The 20570-nt window shown below is 48.4% G+C and overlaps 1 protein-coding gene across 2 annotated transcripts; it reads left to right on the top strand.

The window, feature by feature from the left end:
- The first annotated feature begins 6225 nt into the window (after positions 1-6225).
- THNSL2 (threonine synthase like 2) lies at positions 6226-15476 on the top strand. Of its 2 annotated transcripts, XM_069856507.1 has the most exons (9): positions 6226-6353; positions 6936-7163; positions 7819-8013; positions 8281-8433; positions 9108-9338; positions 10158-10306; positions 13264-13389; positions 14891-15030; positions 15149-15476. In XM_069856507.1, exons 2-9 carry the CDS (start codon positions 6941-6943, stop codon positions 15366-15368), a joined length of 1437 nt encoding a protein of 478 aa, XP_069712608.1. In that variant the 5' UTR covers positions 6226-6353; positions 6936-6940; the 3' UTR covers positions 15369-15476. The 2 variants fall into 2 exon arrangements, with proteins under 2 accessions (XP_069712608.1, XP_069712607.1); XM_069856506.1 differs by lacking the exon at positions 6226-6353 and having other exon boundaries at positions 6896-7163.
- Positions 15477-20570: the final 5094 nt, after the last annotated feature.

A 20570-nucleotide genomic window follows, 5' to 3' on the forward strand; every position in this document is an offset into this window, starting at 1 on the left:
GCCAATGCAGGGGAAAAAAAACCTGTTGGGAAAGAAACAAAGTCATTAACAGGTAACGTTCTCAAATGAGGAAGGTCTCGCAGAGCCCCTCAAACCAAAGCCAGTAAACATTTAGGTAATGTGGATCTGTTTTATCTCATCCCATCGCACATCTGCAGGGATGTCTCCATCTAATTCAGGCACATGAAAAGCCCCTGAGATACAGTGAGAGTAAGCAAACCTTTGTCTGATCAAGTGGAGACTTGCATGGTGGGATGCAAAGAACAGCAGCCTCCAAGTGCCTATAGGTGGTCAGATGAACTCCAGTCTTGGAGGGACACCTGGTTGTCGCTCTGGGCCTCTGCTCACCTCTCCCACTGTCCCATGCTTTCCTAGATCCTGATTTATCAAGAACAGTGGCTCATTTAATGACTGCTCACAGTGGGCTGCAGCTAATTAATCAAGGAACGCTTCTCAGGCCCATATAGGCATGAGGAGGAGCCTGTACATCTCCATGCCCCACTGTTTTCACATGAATCCTGATACACAACCCATCTCACCACACACATGCACTTTATTAATGTCCTATTCCCTGAAATGACTTTTCATAAGTGTAATATCACTGTCAAAGCAATTGACCTGGTGTCCCACATCCATGATATCTAATGGAGCCTCACGCTCTGGTGTGACCATCACCTCTCCAGAGACAATGTGCCACTGTGCCAAAGACCCATGTTCCTGTCTCTCTTTGAGCCAAACATATAACCACAGTTTATTTTTCAAACAAATCAAGGATCCAAACAAAAGCCCTCAAGACCTTCCTTAGCAGATGATGCTCCTTGGTCAGGGAAAGTAAGAGTGATGCACCAGCCAAAGACTTAGTGCTGAGGCAGGACACCATCACAAGGAGGGTAGGGAGGTTGCGTGGGGTCTGAAAGCACCTGAGTTTTCACCAGATACACATCCAGGGAGACACTCCATGGGAAATGACCATGGAGCCAGCAAGGTCAGAGCTGTGGTCAAAGTCCAGGATTGTCTCTGTGCATACCCAGGTTGGTTATGCTGCCATAATTGCTATAGTCCAAATATCTCCTTGAGCACAGGTATCCCCATTTTGTACACGATGGAGCACACAGAGACTGAGTGACTTTCCCAAAGTCACCTGTAGAAGCTGATAAAGCAAATGCGCTGTAACTGCTCAGCCTCCACAGCATCTTCTTTGTGTCATCCCTGGTGGGTGGCCATACAGCCAACAACCTTTGGGACTGCAGATTTTGAATTAAAGTTTGGCCCTGGCGTTTAATATAGTATTTGGCCTAGTAGGAGCAGATTGCACAACTTTCCCCAGGTAATAGCATCTTCAACATCCCATCATGGAAGGCAGCATTGCACAATCCTGTCCCCACAGGTGTCCTTGAGTGTGTTGTGCAACACCTCATGGTGAGGAAAGTGTCACACCCATTTGTGGAGAAAGGGCTGACAGGCTGGCAGCTCCTTGCCCTGCAGAATCACCAGAGGTGCAAAAGCGTGTGTGTATGTTTGCACATTTGTAGGTAAGAGGAGAAGACGTGGAAGTCCTAAATCCTGTCAACTGACACACCTGCAATTTATATCAGATTTAGAAAGAGGGTAGAAGAGCCACGTTTACCATAACAAAGGAGCAGCTTCATGCACTTTGATTCATTTACAAGTGTACATTTCTGCCATATATCTCCTTGAATTGAGGCTCAAACAAATGATTTCGGGGTGTGCGTTTGCCTGTGCAGCTGCAAACACTCAGTGAACTTTCATAGCTCCCTTCCTGCCACGGGTCCCTGAACCTCATCGAGATGTGGGTCTGCCTCTGAGAAAGGTAGAACACAAATAATTTGATTAGAGTTTTTAGTGGAATCTCCCTTTTTTCTCTGTGAACATTCATACTTCTGTTCATGAGAAGGGAGGGGACACGTAACATCTCCATCCAACCCCAGCAAAAAGCTTGTGTACCTTTTCTCACACAACGTAACGCATTTCCCACTGGGATGTACTCTGTATGGGGTAGTAAACAGCACTGCAAAATCCCAAGCAACCTTATTACCTACTTACTGGACCTGCCTGGCATTGCTTGGGTCACTCATAGGTCTGAAAGGTTTTGTTTGTGTATGTTTTTCAAATACTAGATGGCTCTCGGGCAGAAATGGAACTCAGAGGTATGGTGAAAGTTTTGTGCCATTCAGGCTTATGCGATTTTTAAAATTTAATATTTGGCATATTTTGGTCCTGTTGTGAGTTGGGGTCTTTCCATGTGCCCCTTTCTGAGTATCTCCCTGGGCATAGGCTCCAGAGGCCCCTGGGGGAGGAGGGACTGGGCTGGAATGAGGGTGGTAAACCCCAGGAGAGATCTCAGGGAGAAGATGGGGTAAACAAGAACAACCCCTTTGCTACTTCACTGAACCCTTCCATTAGCTCAGGCCACCAACCCTTGTAGCCTGGCATCCTGCTACAGGACATTGCCCCTGCCTTCTCTTCCCTGGCTCCAAAATAGGGCTTTTTGGAGAAGCGTGTCCTGACTGTCGCTTGAAATCCCAGTGGGATGGCTGGGTGTCTGCAGCCCGAAAGGCAAAGGGATGTGTGGGAGGGTGGGACAGATGATCTTAGAGATCTTTTCCATCCTTAATGATTCTATGATTCTAAAAGCTGGATGTAAGGAGGGCAAGGCTCCCTGAGGCTGCCTTGGTACATCTCCTCAGTATTCAGCCTGGAGAAGAGAAGGATCTTATAGCGACCTTCCAGTACCTGAAGGGGGCTACAGCAAAGCTGAGGAGGGATTTTTATAAAGGCTTGTAGAGATAGGACTAGGGACAATGGGTATAAACTGGAGAGGGGCGGATTTAGACTAGACATAAGGAGAAATTTCTTCACAAGGAAGGTGATGAGGCACTGGCACAGGTTGCCCAGAGAAGTTGTGGCTGTCCCACCCCTGGAGATGTTCAAGGCCAGGTTGGATGGGGCCTTGAGCAGCCTGATCCAGTGGGAGGTGTCCCTGCCTGGGGGAGGGGGGTGGAATAAGATGATCTTCAAGGTCTACAGCTCAAGCCCTTCTATGATCCAGTGATTCTGTGATTCTGTGCAAGGCACTGCTGCCATCTAGTGACACAGGACCTGGTGGCCCTCGCAGAGCTGCAGTCCCCACTTTTCCTGGGCCTGGGGGTGCTCTGCTGGGGGTGCAGACTGGGGGACCCAACCTCCACGTGTTCCTTGTGCTTGGGACACATAGAAGAGCCCATTGGTGGGAAGGATAGGAAGCTGCTCAGCAAACACAAAGCGGAGCGTTGCAGTGTTTTCCTTTGGGTGCTGCAATCCTCTGGGGTGAGACCTGAAATTTTGGGAGAACATGAGCAGGAAAAAAATTGGCTTGTCACAGCTGTATGTGCCCTTCTGCCTCCTTCTTCCTCGGCGTGATTTGGGATGCCTTTGGTGAGTGGAGAGGCTGAGGAAATTCTGTGCAGAGGAATGAAAACCTGTGCAGTAGGAAAACAAGTTGGAAAAGTCTGACAGCAGCCTTAGCTGTGGTTTACAAATACAGCTGATTTCTGGCAGCTGAGTCTAAAGAGCATGAAGAGCTCAGAACAGGCAACAGCCGAAGTGGAATTGCAAATCCTAACAAGAATACAGGGTTTAATTAAAAACCTGTTACATTTCCCAGCTCCTGGTCTGTTGGTGCAGCAGGTAAGCCCAGACAGGTTGGTGCACAGCAGCACAGGGATGCTCTTCTTCTCCCACAGGGATGCTCTTCCTCTCCTTTCTTTCAAAATTCATTAAGAAGTGGCACTCTAAACGTGAATGCACAGAGCTTGCAGGGCTGAGCATGGGAAAAACCCTCCCAACAAAGGCACTGCTGCCCTAGTGCACGTCCCATGTTCTTCCCCTGTGCCCTATGCTCGTCTGTAACTGCCACATAAGCAGTCCCTGCTGTCACAACGCTCACCCATAATCTCATTAGCAGAGTCTATCACCACTGATAGGCCCAGGACATAGATAAAGCAGTGGCAACAGCCTTGCTGCTATTTCTATTGGTGAGCACAGAACAGCAGGTATCCTGGTATAACCTCTTTTTTTTATTATTTTCAGGGTTCCTGGATACACCCCTGGGAAGTGTAAGGCTGAAGGGATCATCTGTCTCACTATAAGCTCTTCACCTAAAAAAGAAATAATTAGATGAATCAGTGACGTTATCTCACAGAGCTAATGCCCACATTAAAAGCATTAGATGTACAGGGAGAAAATGCCCAGAGGCATGAAGTCCTACAGTAGTGGGAGTGGGTGAGGTCCCATCAGGGTGTGCCAGGTGACCCTTGTGGAGGTGATCCAATGCACATTGGTGACAATAAATTATTACATTTGTAAAGAAACCTATCAGCTTGTGCAGCCTTTCCTAAGTATTTGATTCTTTCCTCATTCTAGCCTAAATTGGAGCTACGCTGAAAGCGTGCTCTCCCTCTGCATGGGCAGAGACTGTTACAAGGAAGGAAAATCCTGAATTCACCTTGGCACTTGTCATGGAAAAGGTTAGGACAGAGGAGGTGAATCATGCATCTTGCAGCTTTTAGTATTCTCTTTATTTCTATTACTTCACTGTTTTCTCCAGAGATGCTATGTGAAGTTTTTTGCCTCAGCTCCCATTGAGACACAATGGGAAAAAATCCCTTCCAGAACCCAGATGGATATTAAAGGAACATTTACATTCCAAAAATATACAGGGCATTAAAAATATATGGGACTGAGAACATCACCTCCTTATACCACTTTGATGAGGTGGGATATGCCCTGCACATTGTGGCCATTCTCACCAGGTGACCAGGTAGTCCCAGAGGCTTCGAGTGACTCTGGGAATGGTCCTGGGGAGGTTTTACCATTAACTTAATCCTGAGACATCCCTGAAGAGCAAGATCCTGCCTTGATGCCTGTTTTTTCCAGTGCCTTGTGAAAGGACATGGATGCACATTAGGGATGGGGATGGATGCCACTGCGGGGTCAGCAGCCCACTACACAACAATTTGCCATGAGGATCCAGTGGCTGTGTGTATGGGGAGGACCCTGGGGCTGTGGTGAGTTTGGCTGACTCAGGCTTCATCTGTGCAACATGGTAAGAAACACTGTGCACAGAGATCTCCTTACGGTAAGGAGGTGCGGGCTGGTTGGGTGATGTATTTTATATAATTATGAATAACTACCTCTCTTTCTAGCTGATTTCCTAGGGATTGTCAGAAAATTGAGATGGTTAACACTGCTCTGACCCACTGGGTCAGAAAGTTGATGTTTGCTTCCTCCTCTGCTACAGCTGCTCCATTCAACACTGAGCAAAACTATCACAGCCAGTTCTGCCCAGAGCCTGAAATTTAGCTTTTGCCTCCTGCTGAGGAGTTTGCAGTAACACTCCTGGTTTTGATGCTGGGGCTAGAAAAGCCCTTTCCCATTTTGGTGCTCAGAGGAAGGGCTGGACCACTCTCTACTGGATACTTTTCTCATGGGTCTGGTTACTCGCCAGCGTAAGAGAGGCAAGATGTGCTGGTCTGGACTCTGATGCTGCGGTAGGTGATGTGCCCTTTAATGCAGGCGTGGCCTTCCTGACTCATGTCTGGCTGTTATCAGCCATCCTTTGTGCCTCTGCACCTTGTCTTCCCGGGCTGAAGTCCCCATGCACCCTCCAGGAGCACACACATCACGCAAACATAAGTCTTACACCATCCTTGCCCTTCAAAAACTCTTATTATTTATTTAACTAAAAAGTAAGGAAAGGATTGGACAGCTCTTCCCTGCAAAAGAGAAATGATGTTATTTTTGCACAGCCCTGCATATCCCCTCTCCCTCCTGTGCCTCAGTTTCCCCATCAGTGGGACAGGACTGTTAAGAATTCCCAGGCGGAAAACATGGCTTTGCACAGCTGAATTGCAGACTGATTTGGGTTGGAAGGCTCCTCTGGAGGTTTCTGACCCAAACCTTGCTTTAATCAGGTTCAATCTTGAATTTAAATCCAGCCTTGCTGCTAAATCAGGTGGCTCAGTGCTTCCCCAGGTGAATTTTGAGTTTCTCTGGGGTGATACTGGAGACAACAAATCCCCATGCTCGATCACCCTCATGGTTAAAAGCTTTCTCCTAATATTTAACTAGATTTCTCCCTGGCTGCGATTCGAGCCGTCTCAACTGGCTGTGCCGTGCTGAGGGGAACCTGGGAGTGTTGCAACGCGGAGAAGTTTTCCATGAGCACAAGTGCAAAGGGTGAACCGGGTTGCAAGCGGTGGCGGCGAGTCGCTTGGCTGCTTTCCTGCCTCTGAGTGGTCTGCAGCCGTGCTCTGCCGTGCCAAGGGGCTGCACCTTTGGCTGGAGTGCCCAAGGTGGGACTAGCTGTGGGGGTTCATGGGACTGGGACAACAAAGGACCTTTCCTGGCAGTGCCAGCAGCTGCTCTGTGGGATTTGTGTGAATGTGGGGGATTTCGCTCAGCCCTTCCAATATTGCGTTAAATCCTGTCCTTAGTTTAACCCCTCTGAAACAAAACCAGCCTGCTCTAAAAACATGGCTGTTTGCTTTTATTTATTTAGTTCAGTTTTAAGGCTCCAGCTTTTGCAAAGAGCCTGTGGGGGATGTGACGTCAGTGCTCTTGCTCAGGCGGGGAAGTGTCGCTGGGGCAGAGTGGGAAAGACACAGGGAAAGCGGGACCAGGAGTCTCCAGCCACCCCTGTGCTAGTCCTGGGTAGTTTCCATTGCCTGCAAAGCACCACATGCCCCCACTGGTTCTGTCCACTCTAGCTCCCTATGCTGTGAGCTTTTTTTTTTTAGGGGAATAGGTGTTTTCTTCCTTGAGGAGCTCTATCTGTCCACATGGGAAATTTTGAAGGGAATCAGCTCGGGATGCAGGGCTGTTTGCGGTGTGGGGGATGCTCTCGGGCCCTGGCAGTGGCTCTGGTGCCTCCCCAGCATCCATGGAGTACGTCAGCACGCGGGGAGGTGCAGGGACCGTTGACTTCGAGGGAGCCCTCTTCTCTGGCTACGCACCCGATGGGGGCCTCTTCATGCCCCGGCGCATCCCCTTGCTGGATGGGGACACCCTGCGACGGTGGAGTCATCTCTCCTACCCGGAGCTGGTGAAGGAGCTCTGCTCCCTCTTCATCACAGCCGATCTGGTCCCGCGGAGCGCTCTCAACGGTGAGCCTCAGCTGTGTGGGGAGCTGCTTGCAGGGGTGTGGATGAGGATTTGGGGGCTTTCAGATGTATCTGCCTGCCTTCGACCCATCACAGCCCTGAGAGGTGCGCAAGACCCCTCTTGCATCAGTGCCTGCTCCTTTCTGTACCCTCTTCTCCTTTGCCACCTTGCTTGGGCTCGTTACCTTCTGGGAATGGTGTTCCCCAAGTGCAAACAGAGATCGTGGTTACTGCTGTGGTCCTGCTCACTGCTCCAGACCTGCCTTCCCACCAAGGCTTCCTGCTGCTCCTCACTCTTGTTGAGATCCGATTTTAAAATTTTCAAAATTTAACAGCTGTCGCTTCCACCAGAGGGCAGCTACAACCACTGTCTCAATGGCACATTACGATAAAAAGTGTTTCCTTTATTTTATATTTTAACCTAGTTTGCTCTAATTGTGGCAGATGTCCCCTGGGGTCTGTCACCATAGAGCTATTGGAGACAATAAAGTGGGCTGGTTTACTCCTCATAACTCAGAATAATCTGTTGAATATCTGCCCCCTTTCCAGCAGCTGAAAGTCCAGAAAGCTTCCCAGGAGCATGAAGAACACAGATGCAGGAAGCCATGAGTCAGAAAAATACCCAACCTAACAGCCCCTTTAACTATTTTCCCTCTAGACCTGATTGACAAAGCCTTCAGTAGGTTCAGACACAAGGACGTTGTCCATCTGTCCAGGCTGAAAGATGGGCTGAATGTTTTGGAGCTGTGGCATGGGGTTACTTATGCTTTCAAGGATCTGTCCTTGTCCTGCACGGGGCAGTTCTTACAATACTTCCTGGAGAAAAAGCAGAAGCACGTCACTGTTCTGGTGGGTGAGTATGCATTTTCGTAGGGGGTAAAATTTCTTGGCAGGTTTTTACCTTGAGAGCCATCACCCCATGGCCCTCCCCGTAGATGCCCTGGGTGGTATTGCCTCATGGGTGGCTGATGAGTGATCTCTGGGCAATGCCAGGCTGGCTGCTCTAGCCAAAACATCTCAAGGAGAGTCTCTACATCTTTTTTTCTTAAAGCGCAGCGACACAGGTTTGACCGACATGTCAATGTTTTACTTTTCTTGGTTCTTCCACATTTTGAAACAGGGACTTCAGGGGACACGGGGAGCTCGGCCATTGAGGGTGTGAGAGGGCAGAAGAATGTGGATATCTTTGTTCTGCTGCCTAAGGGGCTCTGCACCCAGATACAGGAACTTCAGATGACCACTGTCATTGAAGACAACGTCCACGTCTTTGCTGGTTGGTATGACTATTGGATTGTCCACTTTATGGCCCTGCTGTGTCAAAAGCATGATGATGGAAGTCTCAAGGGGCTGCTGCTTTGTAGCTGCAGCCAGCCAGGTCATTGTGATTATGGCCTCCGTGTCTGGCTAACAGGAGCTTACAACAGATGTCCCAGCTGAAAAGTGGTCCAAGGCTTCTTTCTCTCCTGGCCACAGAGCTGTCCCCATGTGGGTGACTGGTGTTTAGTTGCACTGAATTCCACACCACTTCTTGGCCTTAAAAGGACTTGGAGTCACCACTTCCCTCTGTCCCCTCACCTTCTTGTGGGTCCATCCCCTACCTCTGTGCCATCCCCATGCTTCGGAATTACTGTTGGGTGTTTGAGTTGTCCCATGGACTTCTCTACTCAGCCAGGTCTCACCTTGACATCTCACAAGGGGATGCAGGCATTTGCCTTCCTGGCAAATAAAAGCATAAGCAAAAATGCAGAGTGCAATATCTGTAGAAACCACTCGGCATCCATGTGGTGCTACTCAGACTCAGCCCCTGGCTCATACAGCTCCCAAGGCAGACGGGCAGCTCAGGACACCTCTGGCTGCAGCAAACTCTCATCCTATTTGAGCAGAAATACCTTGTGCCTGATGTGCTGACATTGGCAGATCTAAATCTTTCCTTTCTGCTTTTGACAGCTCATGGGAACAGCGATGAAATCGATGAGCCGATCAAGGAACTGTTCGCTGATGTCGATTTTGCCAGAAAATACAATCTGATGAGTTTGAACTCGGTCAATTGGTCTAGGATTATGGTGCAGATTGCTCACCACTTCTACGCTTACTTTCAGTGTGCCCCATCCCTTGATACCACCCCGCTGCCTCTGGTGGAAATTGTTGTGCCAACAGGAGGAGGAGGAAATATCACAGGTGAAGGGAAAAACAATAGGTTAGATAGGGAAGGAAAAGAGTGCTGTGGGCTATGGACTAAAAGCACTTTGCAGATGCTGGATATTTCTATTTATTAAAACACCCACTCTCTGGTAGGATTTCTTCAGAGCCACTTATATTTTATTACTCATGTATGGTTATTACTCATTTAGGTGTCACTGATACAAGGTCCTGAAAATCCCAAACCACCCTTTGATGATGACTGTGTCCATCTTGAGGATGGACACATTAGAAGAGGACAGAACGTGTTCGATCCAGAAAAAAGAGAAAATACCGTGGCTCTGATTTCCTAAGTGAGACGTTAACAGAGGTGTGGAGTCCTGCCTGGTTCTACTGTGATCTGCAAGATAGTGTGCAGTCAAGAGAACCACTCCCAATTGCATAATATGGCCTTCTAAATACGAGTCCTGGATTGCCCCCATCCAAAAATAGGTGTACAACTGTCTCATGAAAGCAATAAAGGATTTGAGGCACTCACTGTAGTTCCAGGCTGCCCACTTGAGGCAGCATTAATACAATGCAAGAGCCGAAAAGATAGATTTCAGTCCCCTGCCCACCCATCTTCAAACCTGGAGATACCCAAGTGTTCAATGGCAGGAGGAGCATCATGTCCCAGGATTTTATAATCTGGCGCTCGACCAAATCATTAAAGCTTGATATCTCACAGTCCATTAGGGAATGCCATTGTATCTGCTCCTGAGCTAGGTGCTCAACCAATCTGTATAGTGACATCTTTGCTAAATCTCCTTGAATGTTTCTTCATCAAGCACACAGGTATTTTTTTCACTCTTTTCCTAGCTGGCTGTATTGCCCTCAAAATGGGTCTCCCGATTCGACTTGTTGCAGTGGTGAACAGCAATGATATAATTCATAGAACTGTTCAACATGGAGATTTCTCACTGTCAGAGAGTGTGAAGGCTACGTTAGCATCAGCCATGGATATTCAGGTATGTAATGAATTGGCCAAAATGGGAAATTATCAAATATTACATATTTTATTGGTTTTTTCTTGTACTCTTGTTCTACTTGGTTTATGAGAGCATCATTCTGCCAGTTGCAATGCCTCTCAGCAATGCATGAAGAGGTGTGACTCACATTGAACATTTATGCTGAACACTGCTGAGCTGAGATAGAGCTTTCCCCTCACTTTTCAGTCCTTGACTTTGTAATCTTCATTGTTAAATGCTGGGTTACTGGGGTTCCATTATGTGCAAAGTTCTCAAGAGGGACATTTTCTCAAAATGTGACTTTTAGGACATTATAAACCACATCACGTTTCAAGGGCTTTGTTGATGCTTCTGAAAGGCTCCACAAAGAGTAAAAGAAGAGACCAGGAAGAAGGTAGGGAAGCCCAGAAGAAATGCCTCATCTATGGCCATCTGCAGTTTGCTCAGAGCAAAACAAGTCTCAACAGGCAGGCAAAGGCCTCTGAAATGCAAAATCATGGAGATACAGAAACCAAACACCTGGAAAGAAACACCTCACATTTCATACCTATGAAATGTGATCCGCAGGGATTGGATTTGCTTCTAAACAAATGACCAAAGTGTGAAACAATTAGTGGTGTATCACTGCAGCCTTGAGCTTCCAAGATTTTCCAAAAGCTGTTCAAACACATTGGGAGGACCCGGGAGCCTGGTGGAACCACCATCCTTTGCAGTAAGGAACTCATCATGCCCCTACTGCCAGGCTGCAGTAGTCTGCAGCTTGACTTTCCTCCTGTGTAATGAATACGTAGAGCTCCTCAGAGCTCAAAGTGTTGCTAGGCTCGTCTCTCAGCCCATGTACCCTGAACAGCAATGGTCTGTTGAAGTTCCTAAGTATGTGCCAGACTTCAGGATGGTGAGGGAAAGCAGTTGGGTGGGATGATAGATTTAGGCTGGACATTAGGAAAAATTCTTCACAGAAAGGGTCATTGGGCACTGTCAGAGGCTGCCCAGGGATGTGGTTGAGTCACCTTCCCTGGAGGGGTTTAAGGCACGGGTGGACGAGGCACTGAGGGACATGGTTTAGTGTTTGATAGGAATGGTTGGACTCGATGATCTGGTGGGTCTCTTCCAACCTGGTTATTCTATGATTCTATGATTCTATATCCAGATATTACTGAGGAGCTGGATGGGTGTGTCCCTCTGCACGTGGCTACATGGGAAATCATCATTCAGCTCATGTCTGAACCAAATATGTCCATAGCTCAGCAGATTGTTCATGCTGGAAGGAACCTCAGAAGGTCTCTCTCTGGGGCCTGCTCAAAGTAGGGTGAGCCTTGAGGTCAGACCATATATTGCTCAGGGCTTTGTTCAGTCAGGTGATAGAAAACTTCAAGGATGGAGAGTGCACAACTTCTTTAGGTTGCCTCTTCTGCAGACCAGCAGAGAAAACTTTTCAGTCAGAAACCAGCTGAAGAGGTGAGGGTGAAGTGGAAAGCCTAGTGTGGATCAGCCTTGCAAGAAGCAATTCCAGGAGAATCACTGTAGATGTCTTTGCAGTACCTGAAGCTAGCCAGGAGCTTTTCTCTGGCCCTGAAGTCAGGCAACACTATGTAGCTCATGTCCAGATGCAAAAATTTTCCTTGGCAACACTCTCCAGCATGATCTGTCCTCCAAATTGGGCCTCATTGTTCTCCTGGACAACTCCAGTGGCATGGGACAAAACCAGTGCAGAGCTGGCTAATAAGTTAAATGGCAATGCCAATGCTTGCACCAACATCCTGGTCTAGTTTGACTTAAGTGATGTTGATGTAGTGATCTACAGTGGTAACCATAAGGTTGGTGTGAACGGAGTGTAAAGGAAAAGGTCTGGACGTGGGACCAGAAGAAGGAAAGGCAAGAGAAGAGGTGTCAGGAAGATGGTCCTGGAGGTCCCTCTGGTAGCACGTCATTGAAATCCAGGCACACTAACATGTAGCTTCTGAGGACAGCCAGGCCAGGAAGCAGAGGACAACTTAAAATAGAGGACAGCCTAAAGCAAAGGTTGGGCTACACCCAGACTAGACCGAAGATTACAGTCTGGAGGCCCTGGGAGATGCTGATGGGAAGATGAAGAATAGAACTGGGGCCATAAGCCACCCAGATAAGGACATGAAAGGCTGAGTAAGTCCTCCTCATGACTTGTGGAGGTAGGTCAGGATGGCAAGACAAAAGGTCACAGGCACTGTCAGCTGCTAAAAGGAACAAAGAAATCATCCAAAACGTGTGCTTGAACCCAGGATATGTGATGAGGACTTGGTAGCTGGTGCCCCTTGTCCTGTCTGTCTCTATAAGGTATCATGGCCAAACAATCTGGATGAATGTTTCTTGGTGCTTGCGAGTGCGCGGGAATGAGAGAGTGAGCAGTGAAATTGGCTTGGGACCCTCCTGTATGGTCTTGCACCAAGTTTTGCTGCAGTGTTGCAATACCGATTGCTACATAGCCATACAGGTCAGTCAGGTCCTATATATGCCTTGTATGTTCATAAAGATTATCGGCCAGCCCTGCAGGGAGCTGGGTGTCGCATTAGGTCACGCAGGAGCTGCATGAGTCACAGCAGCATCCGCAACACAGAGTAAACAGCTGGATATTTCTGATTCTCAAATACATAGCGTGTTATTAACCCGGGTTCCTCAAGGTGATTGTACAGATGTGGTCACACCGTTGATTTATCAGATGGCCCTTCATTAGTCTTTTTTACCTGATGGTCACTGCCAGACTGCTCTGACAGGTCAGAGGTCTGAAAGACATTGTGTTCCCAAAGACTTGAGTTGTAGGCGTACAGGGGAAGACACAAACCTCACCCCATCCTCCACCAAGAAAAACATGGCATTAGGACCTCAACCCTAACTAGACATCAGACAATCCACACTAGTGCTCTGCCCCCCAAGACAAAAGCTCAGATTTCTGCTTCTCACCTATTGTCTTGTCATCCCAGGAGCCTTACAACGTGGAGAGGATCCTCTGGCTGCTCTCGGGCTCTGACAGCCAACTGATAAAAATGCTGATGGAGCGATTCAGCGTGTCAAAAAACCTTAAGCTGCCGGAGGATTTGCACAGGAAGGTCAGTTCCTCATGCAAACAACACTGTGCGTGTGTGTGTGTAAGGAGATCTACCACCACTAGTCTTTTTCCACTAATTTTCAGAATACATCATAAAGCAGAGTGGAGCATTTCCAACCAAAAATCTATGTATGAGGCCAGAGGAGTTTTATACCAGTGTGTGTGCATGGAGATGTTAAAAACCCCTTTTTAATTGTGGTGGGTTTTTTTAAAGATTCCTCTTTCTTCACTGCAAAACTAATTAAAAACCACCTAAAATTATTTGAGTAGGATATGAAACCACCCTTTCCTTGGTCACTCCAGTGCTGGCATTGGCTGTGCACCAGGGCATCATGCAGTGGGCGCCAGCATGAACTGAATGTGGCCTTTGGGAGTGGGTCTGCTGGGCTTGGTGCTGCAATTCAGCCTTGATGCTGCGGCAAATAGGAGTACGAACACAAAGCAGAGAGAAAAACAAGAGAAAAATGAGTGTTTCAACTGCAAAGGTCTTTGGACCAGGTGCAAAGTCCTGCCTCTTCCCATTCAACATATGCTGTCCCCAGTGAGCATCCATTGCTTGGCACCCACTCCTGCTTGCACAGCAGCAAAGCAAATACAGGAAAATTATATTATTAAAAGAAAGAAGAACTATTACACTGAGGAGAGTTTTACAAGCCCTCAGAAACTCCCTAGGAGCATGCGAATAGCACCGTGGAGCTGAGCAGCTGAGTTTCAGCTCCTCTCCACCCATGCTCCCTGCATCTGGGGATAGAAACGCCTTTCTCATGCCCCGGTGCCGTGGTCATTTCCAGCAGTGCCTCATCCTCAAGCTTCAGTAACAACCGCTTTTTCTTCAGTCCCTGGGGATCCCCATCCTCCATCCTCCCTATTTCTTCCCGTGTACTCGTCACTGGTGAGGCTGCACCTTGAATCCTGTGTTCAGTTCTGGGCCCCTCACTAGAAGAAGGACATTGAGGCTCTGGAGCGAGTCCAGAGAAGAGCAACAAAGCTGGGTGAAGGGGCTGGAGAACAAGTATTAGAAGGAGCGGCTGAGGGAATGGGAGTTGTTTAGCCTAGAGGAGGCTGAGGGGAGATCTTATTGCTCTCTACAACTACCTGAAAGGAGGTTGTAGAGAGGAGGGAGCTGGCCTCTTCTCCCAAGTGACAGGGGACGGGACAAGGGGGAATGGCCTCAAGCTGCACCAGTGCAGGTTCAGACTGGATACCTGGAAAAAAATTTTCATAGAAAAGGTCATCGGGCACTGGCAGAGGCTGCCCAGGGAAATGATTGAGTCACCGTCCCTGGAGGTATTTAAAAGATGGGTAGTTGGGGTGCTCAGGGACATGGTTTAGTGGTAGATAGGAATGGTTGGACTCGATGATCCAAGTGGTCTTTTCCAACTTGGTGATTCTATGATTCTATTTCAAACTTCTTTGCTGTGTGCCCATGGCACAAGCCCCACTGGGAATGCGTGGGGTGGTGATAGCCGGTGTGAACCTGCCTGTTTCCCCTGGCACTGCAGCTCTCTGAGACACTGCGCTCATGCTCAGCCTCCGACGAGGACATCATGCGAGCCATGCAGCGCTGCTGGGAGGAAAACCACTACCTGCTGTGCCCCCACTCTGCCGTGGCTGCTCACTACCACTACTCACACCTGGACAGGTAAGGACAGCTGAGGTCAGGAGCGTCAGAGACCGGAGCATCTCTTCTCGCTTTGCTCTTGCAGCATCTCCAGCTCAGAGATTGCTTACATCAAAAGTTCCCTTGCTTTTCTTTTCAGTACACCCCGGTGTTGCTTAGCTCCAGCCTCTGCAGCCAAGTTCCAGGATGCCCTGCTCCGAGCCAGCCTGGTTCCCCAGCTGCCCCCTGAAATCACTGCCTTAATGACGATGGAAACCAGGTCCACTCCCTTGGAACGGGGACAGAACTGGGCACAAGCGCTTCGGGAGCAGATTAAAGCCACGGCACAGCGGCGGGGGCAGGGAGCCACACAGACCTGAGCTATTGGGGCTCTGCTGGCTGATGCCTCCCAGGGCTCGTCTTCCATTCCCAGGAGAACCCTGTGTTATGCTGGGAGAAGAGCCTACATTCTCCATGCAATGAATTATTAGCAAGAGCACACCTCACGGTTGAATTGTGTAGGCTATTTCATAACATTTTTAGTGAAGAGTTCTGCAATTGTACCTCCTTTTTCCTAGTAGTTTATAAAAATGGATTGAAACTTGGAATAAAATCACCTGTTCCATTGTTACTCACTGTTACAGAAATGTCTCTTAACACTACCCACAGCTGCCAGCTTCCTGAGCTTAATCCAGCAATTCTGTCCCAACGCTGAAGTGTTCAGCCCACTGATTCCAGTAGTACCCAAGATGCTCATCGGGAAATGCACACAAGGCTGGAGTGGATCCACTTTACACATCCCTGTAATGTAAGCACTGCCAGGGATCATTCCCAAGCATTGAAACTTGCTCACTGATAGAGTTAAATAGTAGGTGCTTTCCCTGGACATGTTTATCTGCTTCCTAGTGTCCTGTCTCACAGCTTTTGGTCATAGTCCTGCTGGAGACTCTTCCTGGGCAACTTCCACTGAAACAAATAGGAAGTGGGAAATTCCCTTTATCTTGTGCCTGAAACTTCAGGTCATTCAATACCATGTTCCCATCATATACATATAAATATATAAATACCTCATGTGGGAGCTGCCTCCACAAGTCATGCATCTGGCAGGAATCTCTTGTACCTAAAAAGGGAGGGAAAAATAAAAGAGTAATTGTACCAGGGAGGAAAAAAAACCCTTTGCCATAAAAAGAAATTCCCCCTTGACATCAAAAGAAGTCCCATAATAGGAGGATTAATTTGAAGGTTTAGTGGCATTTAGCCGGGTAAAAGCAAATTCTGTGAGGTGAATCAGCCTGGGATGTTGCAGAATGTGTGGGAAGAGTGGGAGGCTTTCCCTAGGTGGCAAGCAGCCTTGATGGCTCCTGGGCAGCCTTTCCCTCAACTCCCCTGGCACAGTCAGCCCCGTGCTGCCTCCTTTCATCCCACTGAAACCCCGCAGGAAAGGAGGGAACTGTACCTCCTCCCAGGCAGGGGCTGAGGCTACCCCATCTCAACTGATGAGTGTAGGAGAAACACTGTAGTTGAAAATGATGCAAAACCCCACAGTGCTTTATTGCTGGATGTTTTTAACACTAAAATGGCTCTACTGGACTGGGAATGCGTAGGGTGGTGATGCCCTGTGTAAATCCATCTGTGTCCCCTGGGGCTGCAGCTCTCAGAGACCCTGCGCTCATGCTCAGCCTCTGACCAGGACATCGTGCGAGCCATAAAGTGCTGCTGGGAGGAAAATGGCATGGATCGAGTAGTTGGGAGGAAAATGATGCTGGGGTCCAGGGAAGGTCTGATTCTTCATGAAGCCATCATTCACCCATCATCAAAATACCTCAAAATACCTCTCATTTAAGCAGCAACACAGCCTCATCCTCAGCTTTGCCCCAAAGGATGGCTTTGAAACAGGGGTCTGTGCAGCAAGTCAGAGGTGATGCCAATGAGAACCCCATGTCTCAACTGACCCCCATCCCTTTGATCCCATTGGCTGCTCCTTTCATTGATGTGCACGTTATAATCATTGGACTCCACCACCTTTAATAGCTGCCTCCTCAAATCTTGCGGTTCTCCCGGCTGCCTGTTTGTAATTCAGGTCTTAATCATAGTTTAAGACACCCTGTGAGGGGGAGAGGCCTGAAACTGCACCCAGCAACGTGTCCGAGTGAGAGGTTGAAAATCCAGCTTCCTGGCTGGGACCAGAGCATGAGGGGGAGGTGGGAAGGTGAGGGGCTGGACCTGGACCCCCATCTGGGGAGCACCGGGAAGGACAGGGTGAGAGGTGCTGGGCTTGCAGCCTGCCAAAGCTCTGGTATGTTTTGCAAGCTGAAAGAGTGGTGAATATCTCCCCACGCTCCTGTCTTGAAGCAGCCGGATGGGTAAAGCCTTGCTGCAGGAAGGCAGCAGACAGTGCCGTGTGGGGTGAAAAGGGGTTTAATTCTCAAACATCCCTGAGGATGCACCTATGAGGTGCGGGTGCTGCTTGTCCCCCAGTCAAAATCATGTGATTTTGGGGCAGGACACTACAATTTAGTAGCAGACAGGTACGGTTGGAGTCATAGAATCATAGAATCACCAGGTTGGAAAAGACCCACCGGATCATCGAGTCCAGCCATTCCTATCAAACACTAAACCCTGCCCCTCAGCACCTCATCCACCCATGCCTTAAACACCTCCAGGGAATGTGAATCAACCACCTCCCTGGGCAGCCTCTGCCAGTGTCCAATGACCCTTTCTGTGAAAAATTTTTTCCTAATGTCCAGCCTGAACCTCCCCTGGCGGAGCTTGAGGCCATTCCCTCTTGTCCTGTCCCCTGTCACTTGGGAGAAGAGGCCAGCACCCTCCTCTCTACAACCTCCTTTCAGGTAGTTGTAGAGAGCAATGAGGTTTCCCCTCAGCCTCCTCTTCTCCAGGCTAAACACCCCCAGCTCTCTCAGCCGCTCCTCATAAGGCCTGTTCTCCAGCCCCCTCACCAGCTTTGTTGCTCTTCTCTGGACTCGCTCCAGAGCCTCAACATCCTTCTTGTGGTGAGGGGCCCAGAACTGAACAGAGGATTCAAGGAGTGGTCGATGATCTCTAAAGTCTTTTCCAACCTAACGATTCTATGAAACCCCTCTCTGGGATTTCTAGGGCACAAGTGCAGCAGGAAAAGCCTGTTTGATGCCTAGAGCCGACTCACTGGGAGCACAGAGAAGCTCGGCTTGCAGGGTGGCCGTGATCCCGCAGAGGGAAACATAGAATCATAGAATCACCAAGTTGGAAAAGACCCACCGGATCATTGAGTCCAACCATTCCTATCAAACACTAAACCATGCCCATCAGCACCTCGTCCACCCGTACCTTAAACACCTCCAGGGAAGGTGAATCAACCACCTCCCTGGGCAGCCTCTGCCAGTGCCCAGTGACCCTTTCTGTGAAGAATTTTTTCCTAATGTCCAGCCTAAATCTCCCCTGGTGGAGCTTGAGGCCATTCCCTCTTGTCCTGTCCCCTGTCACTTGGGAGAAGAGGCCAGCACCCTCCTCTCTACAACCTCCTTTCAGGTAGTTATAGAGAGCAATGAGGTCTCCCCTCAGCCTCCTCTTCTCCAGGCTAAACAACCCCAGCTCTCTCAGCCGCTCCTTGTAAGATGATGCTGTGTTCACACACATGTTGCTGTGCGTGGCAGTCCAAGTGCTCAGGATGGGGGATGAACCTGGCCTTGTGGGCATGCAGTGTCCTACGCCAGAAGATCCCACTTCATCCCCAAAATGGGTTCTCAAGGCTCTGCTTGTTCCTCTCCAAGTCTCTTGCTGAGAGAGACGGTCAGCATTGTTTGATGGAGAAGATAGAAAACACATGGAGGAAAGTCATGCAGAAAGGCAGTACCTGCTTGCCCAACACTTTGATGGGCAGCTGCAAGTTCTGGCAGCTTAACGTGTTCCCAGGGTTAACGATACACTGCTCTTGTGCCTTCCAGAACTCTTCAGGACAGACTTGTGAAATAATTAATCTCACATACCAACTGCTCACACTTTTCCCCAGAAAAAAAATTCCAGTTTCAGGCTCCTCATCCTGATCACATCCTGCCCATACAACCTAGGAGACAGCATTGCCTACAAGCCAGTGGCCATCCTCTGCAGGGAAACTATGTCTTGCCAGGGATGTTCCCCTGGAGGCTGGGACACCCTTCACACTGAGGGACATGCTTCTAACCATTAAGTGCCTCAGTAGGAAGTATTGTATTGGGATGGATATGCAATTCTTTGGGATGGAAATGCAATGTACGTGCATAGAGAAATAGGGCTCCCCATGGTTCATCTGGAAGTTTCTACCGAAGAGCTTCCACGTACCAAAGCATTTTGCTGTCCTGTAGCCATCTACAGTTGAACTCGATGGTGTTAAAGGTCTTTTCCAACCTAAACAATTCTGTGATTCTATGATCTGTTGCTGAGTCCAACATAGGATGGGGGCCCTTGTCCCAGCATGGGCTGGAATCTCTCTACTCTACCCTTTAAACCACTTTCCTCCAAGCTAGCGGCCTTTGTCTGGTGTGGCACCCATAGAGACATCAGCAGCAGAGCCACACTGTGGTTCATTGCTCCAACCATTAACAATGCCATTAAGTGTGCTATTAATTAATGGCACAACTGGCTGTCTGCAATTCTGTTTGAGCTAAAATTCATGGAGATGATATGAATCCCCAATGGGTTGAGGGTGAGAATGCTATTTCCCACCAGCAGAGCAGCCCAGCCTTCCCCCATGCTTTGCCACGATGTCCATCTCCATCTTCCAGCTCACAGCCATTTAGCCCACTTGTCCCACTCAGCAACTGATTTTGGGGCATTTCCTCCACTGACCAAGGTGTCATGTCATTCTGCTCCAGTGTTACCTTTATGGGCTGGGAGGAGTGGTCCACAGCACAGTGAATTATAGGCCAATTCTTTAAAACAATGTTCTGAAGGTTTGGGAGTTGAATTATTATTTATAATGCCCTGGGGGCACAGTGTAATTTATGGACAGGTATGAAGACAAGGAGGCGCTCAGACATGGGGATGAGCACAGTGTAAATGCCAAGATAGAAAGACAGATAGATGGATAGATGAAGATAAGCTGCTTGGTCAGGAGAGCTGGAGATTGTGAAGCCTGCTCTTATAGATCTCAGCTCTCTTAGGGTAATACCTACTATCCCAATACTCCCACTCCATAAAAAGTCATCTCAAATCTGGTGCAAATCATTTGTTTACTCATTTTAAAAACTAATTTATCCGAAGTGCAAGGTAAAAAAAAAAAAAAAAAAAGAGTTGCTTTGTTGTTGCAATTTGCTGCTAGGCATTCCTATGTGTGCTAATGATAAGTATTAATTAAATAGCTTGCTGTTGTCTTTTAAATGCAGTACTTTCAGGCTGTAATTAAACACAGACACCCAGCCCTTTCTGTCTGCATAGAAAGAGGTAGGCAGGCCTCCGGATCTCTGTATTTCTTTCCTTGTAGCAGGAGAGAAGTGGAAAATGAGGCAAAACCAGTTTCCACTGAAAACTCACCACCCTGTGCATGTTCTTCACGGGGAAAGCAACCAGCTCAAGGAAATTAAAGGAAGGCGACTTCCGCGATCCCAGCT

Source organism: Phaenicophaeus curvirostris, chromosome 4 (genome assembly GCF_032191515.1).
Source record: "Phaenicophaeus curvirostris isolate KB17595 chromosome 4, BPBGC_Pcur_1.0, whole genome shotgun sequence".
Lineage (NCBI taxonomy): Eukaryota > Metazoa > Chordata > Aves > Cuculiformes > Cuculidae > Phaenicophaeus > Phaenicophaeus curvirostris.

Bases quoted from the DNA above. Each gene is read 5' to 3' on its own strand.
- THNSL2 (XM_069856506.1), top strand. From the start codon at position 6,896: ATGCTCTCGGGCCCTGGCAGTGGCTCTGGTGCCTCCCCAGCATCCATG. The intron at 8,434-9,107 runs GTTGGTATGACT...TGCTTTTGACAG, and splicing joins CAACGTCCACGTCTTTGCTG to CTCATGGGAACAGCGATGAA. The intron at 13,390-14,890 runs GTCAGTTCCTCA...CTGGCACTGCAG, and splicing joins CGGAGGATTTGCACAGGAAG to CTCTCTGAGACACTGCGCTC.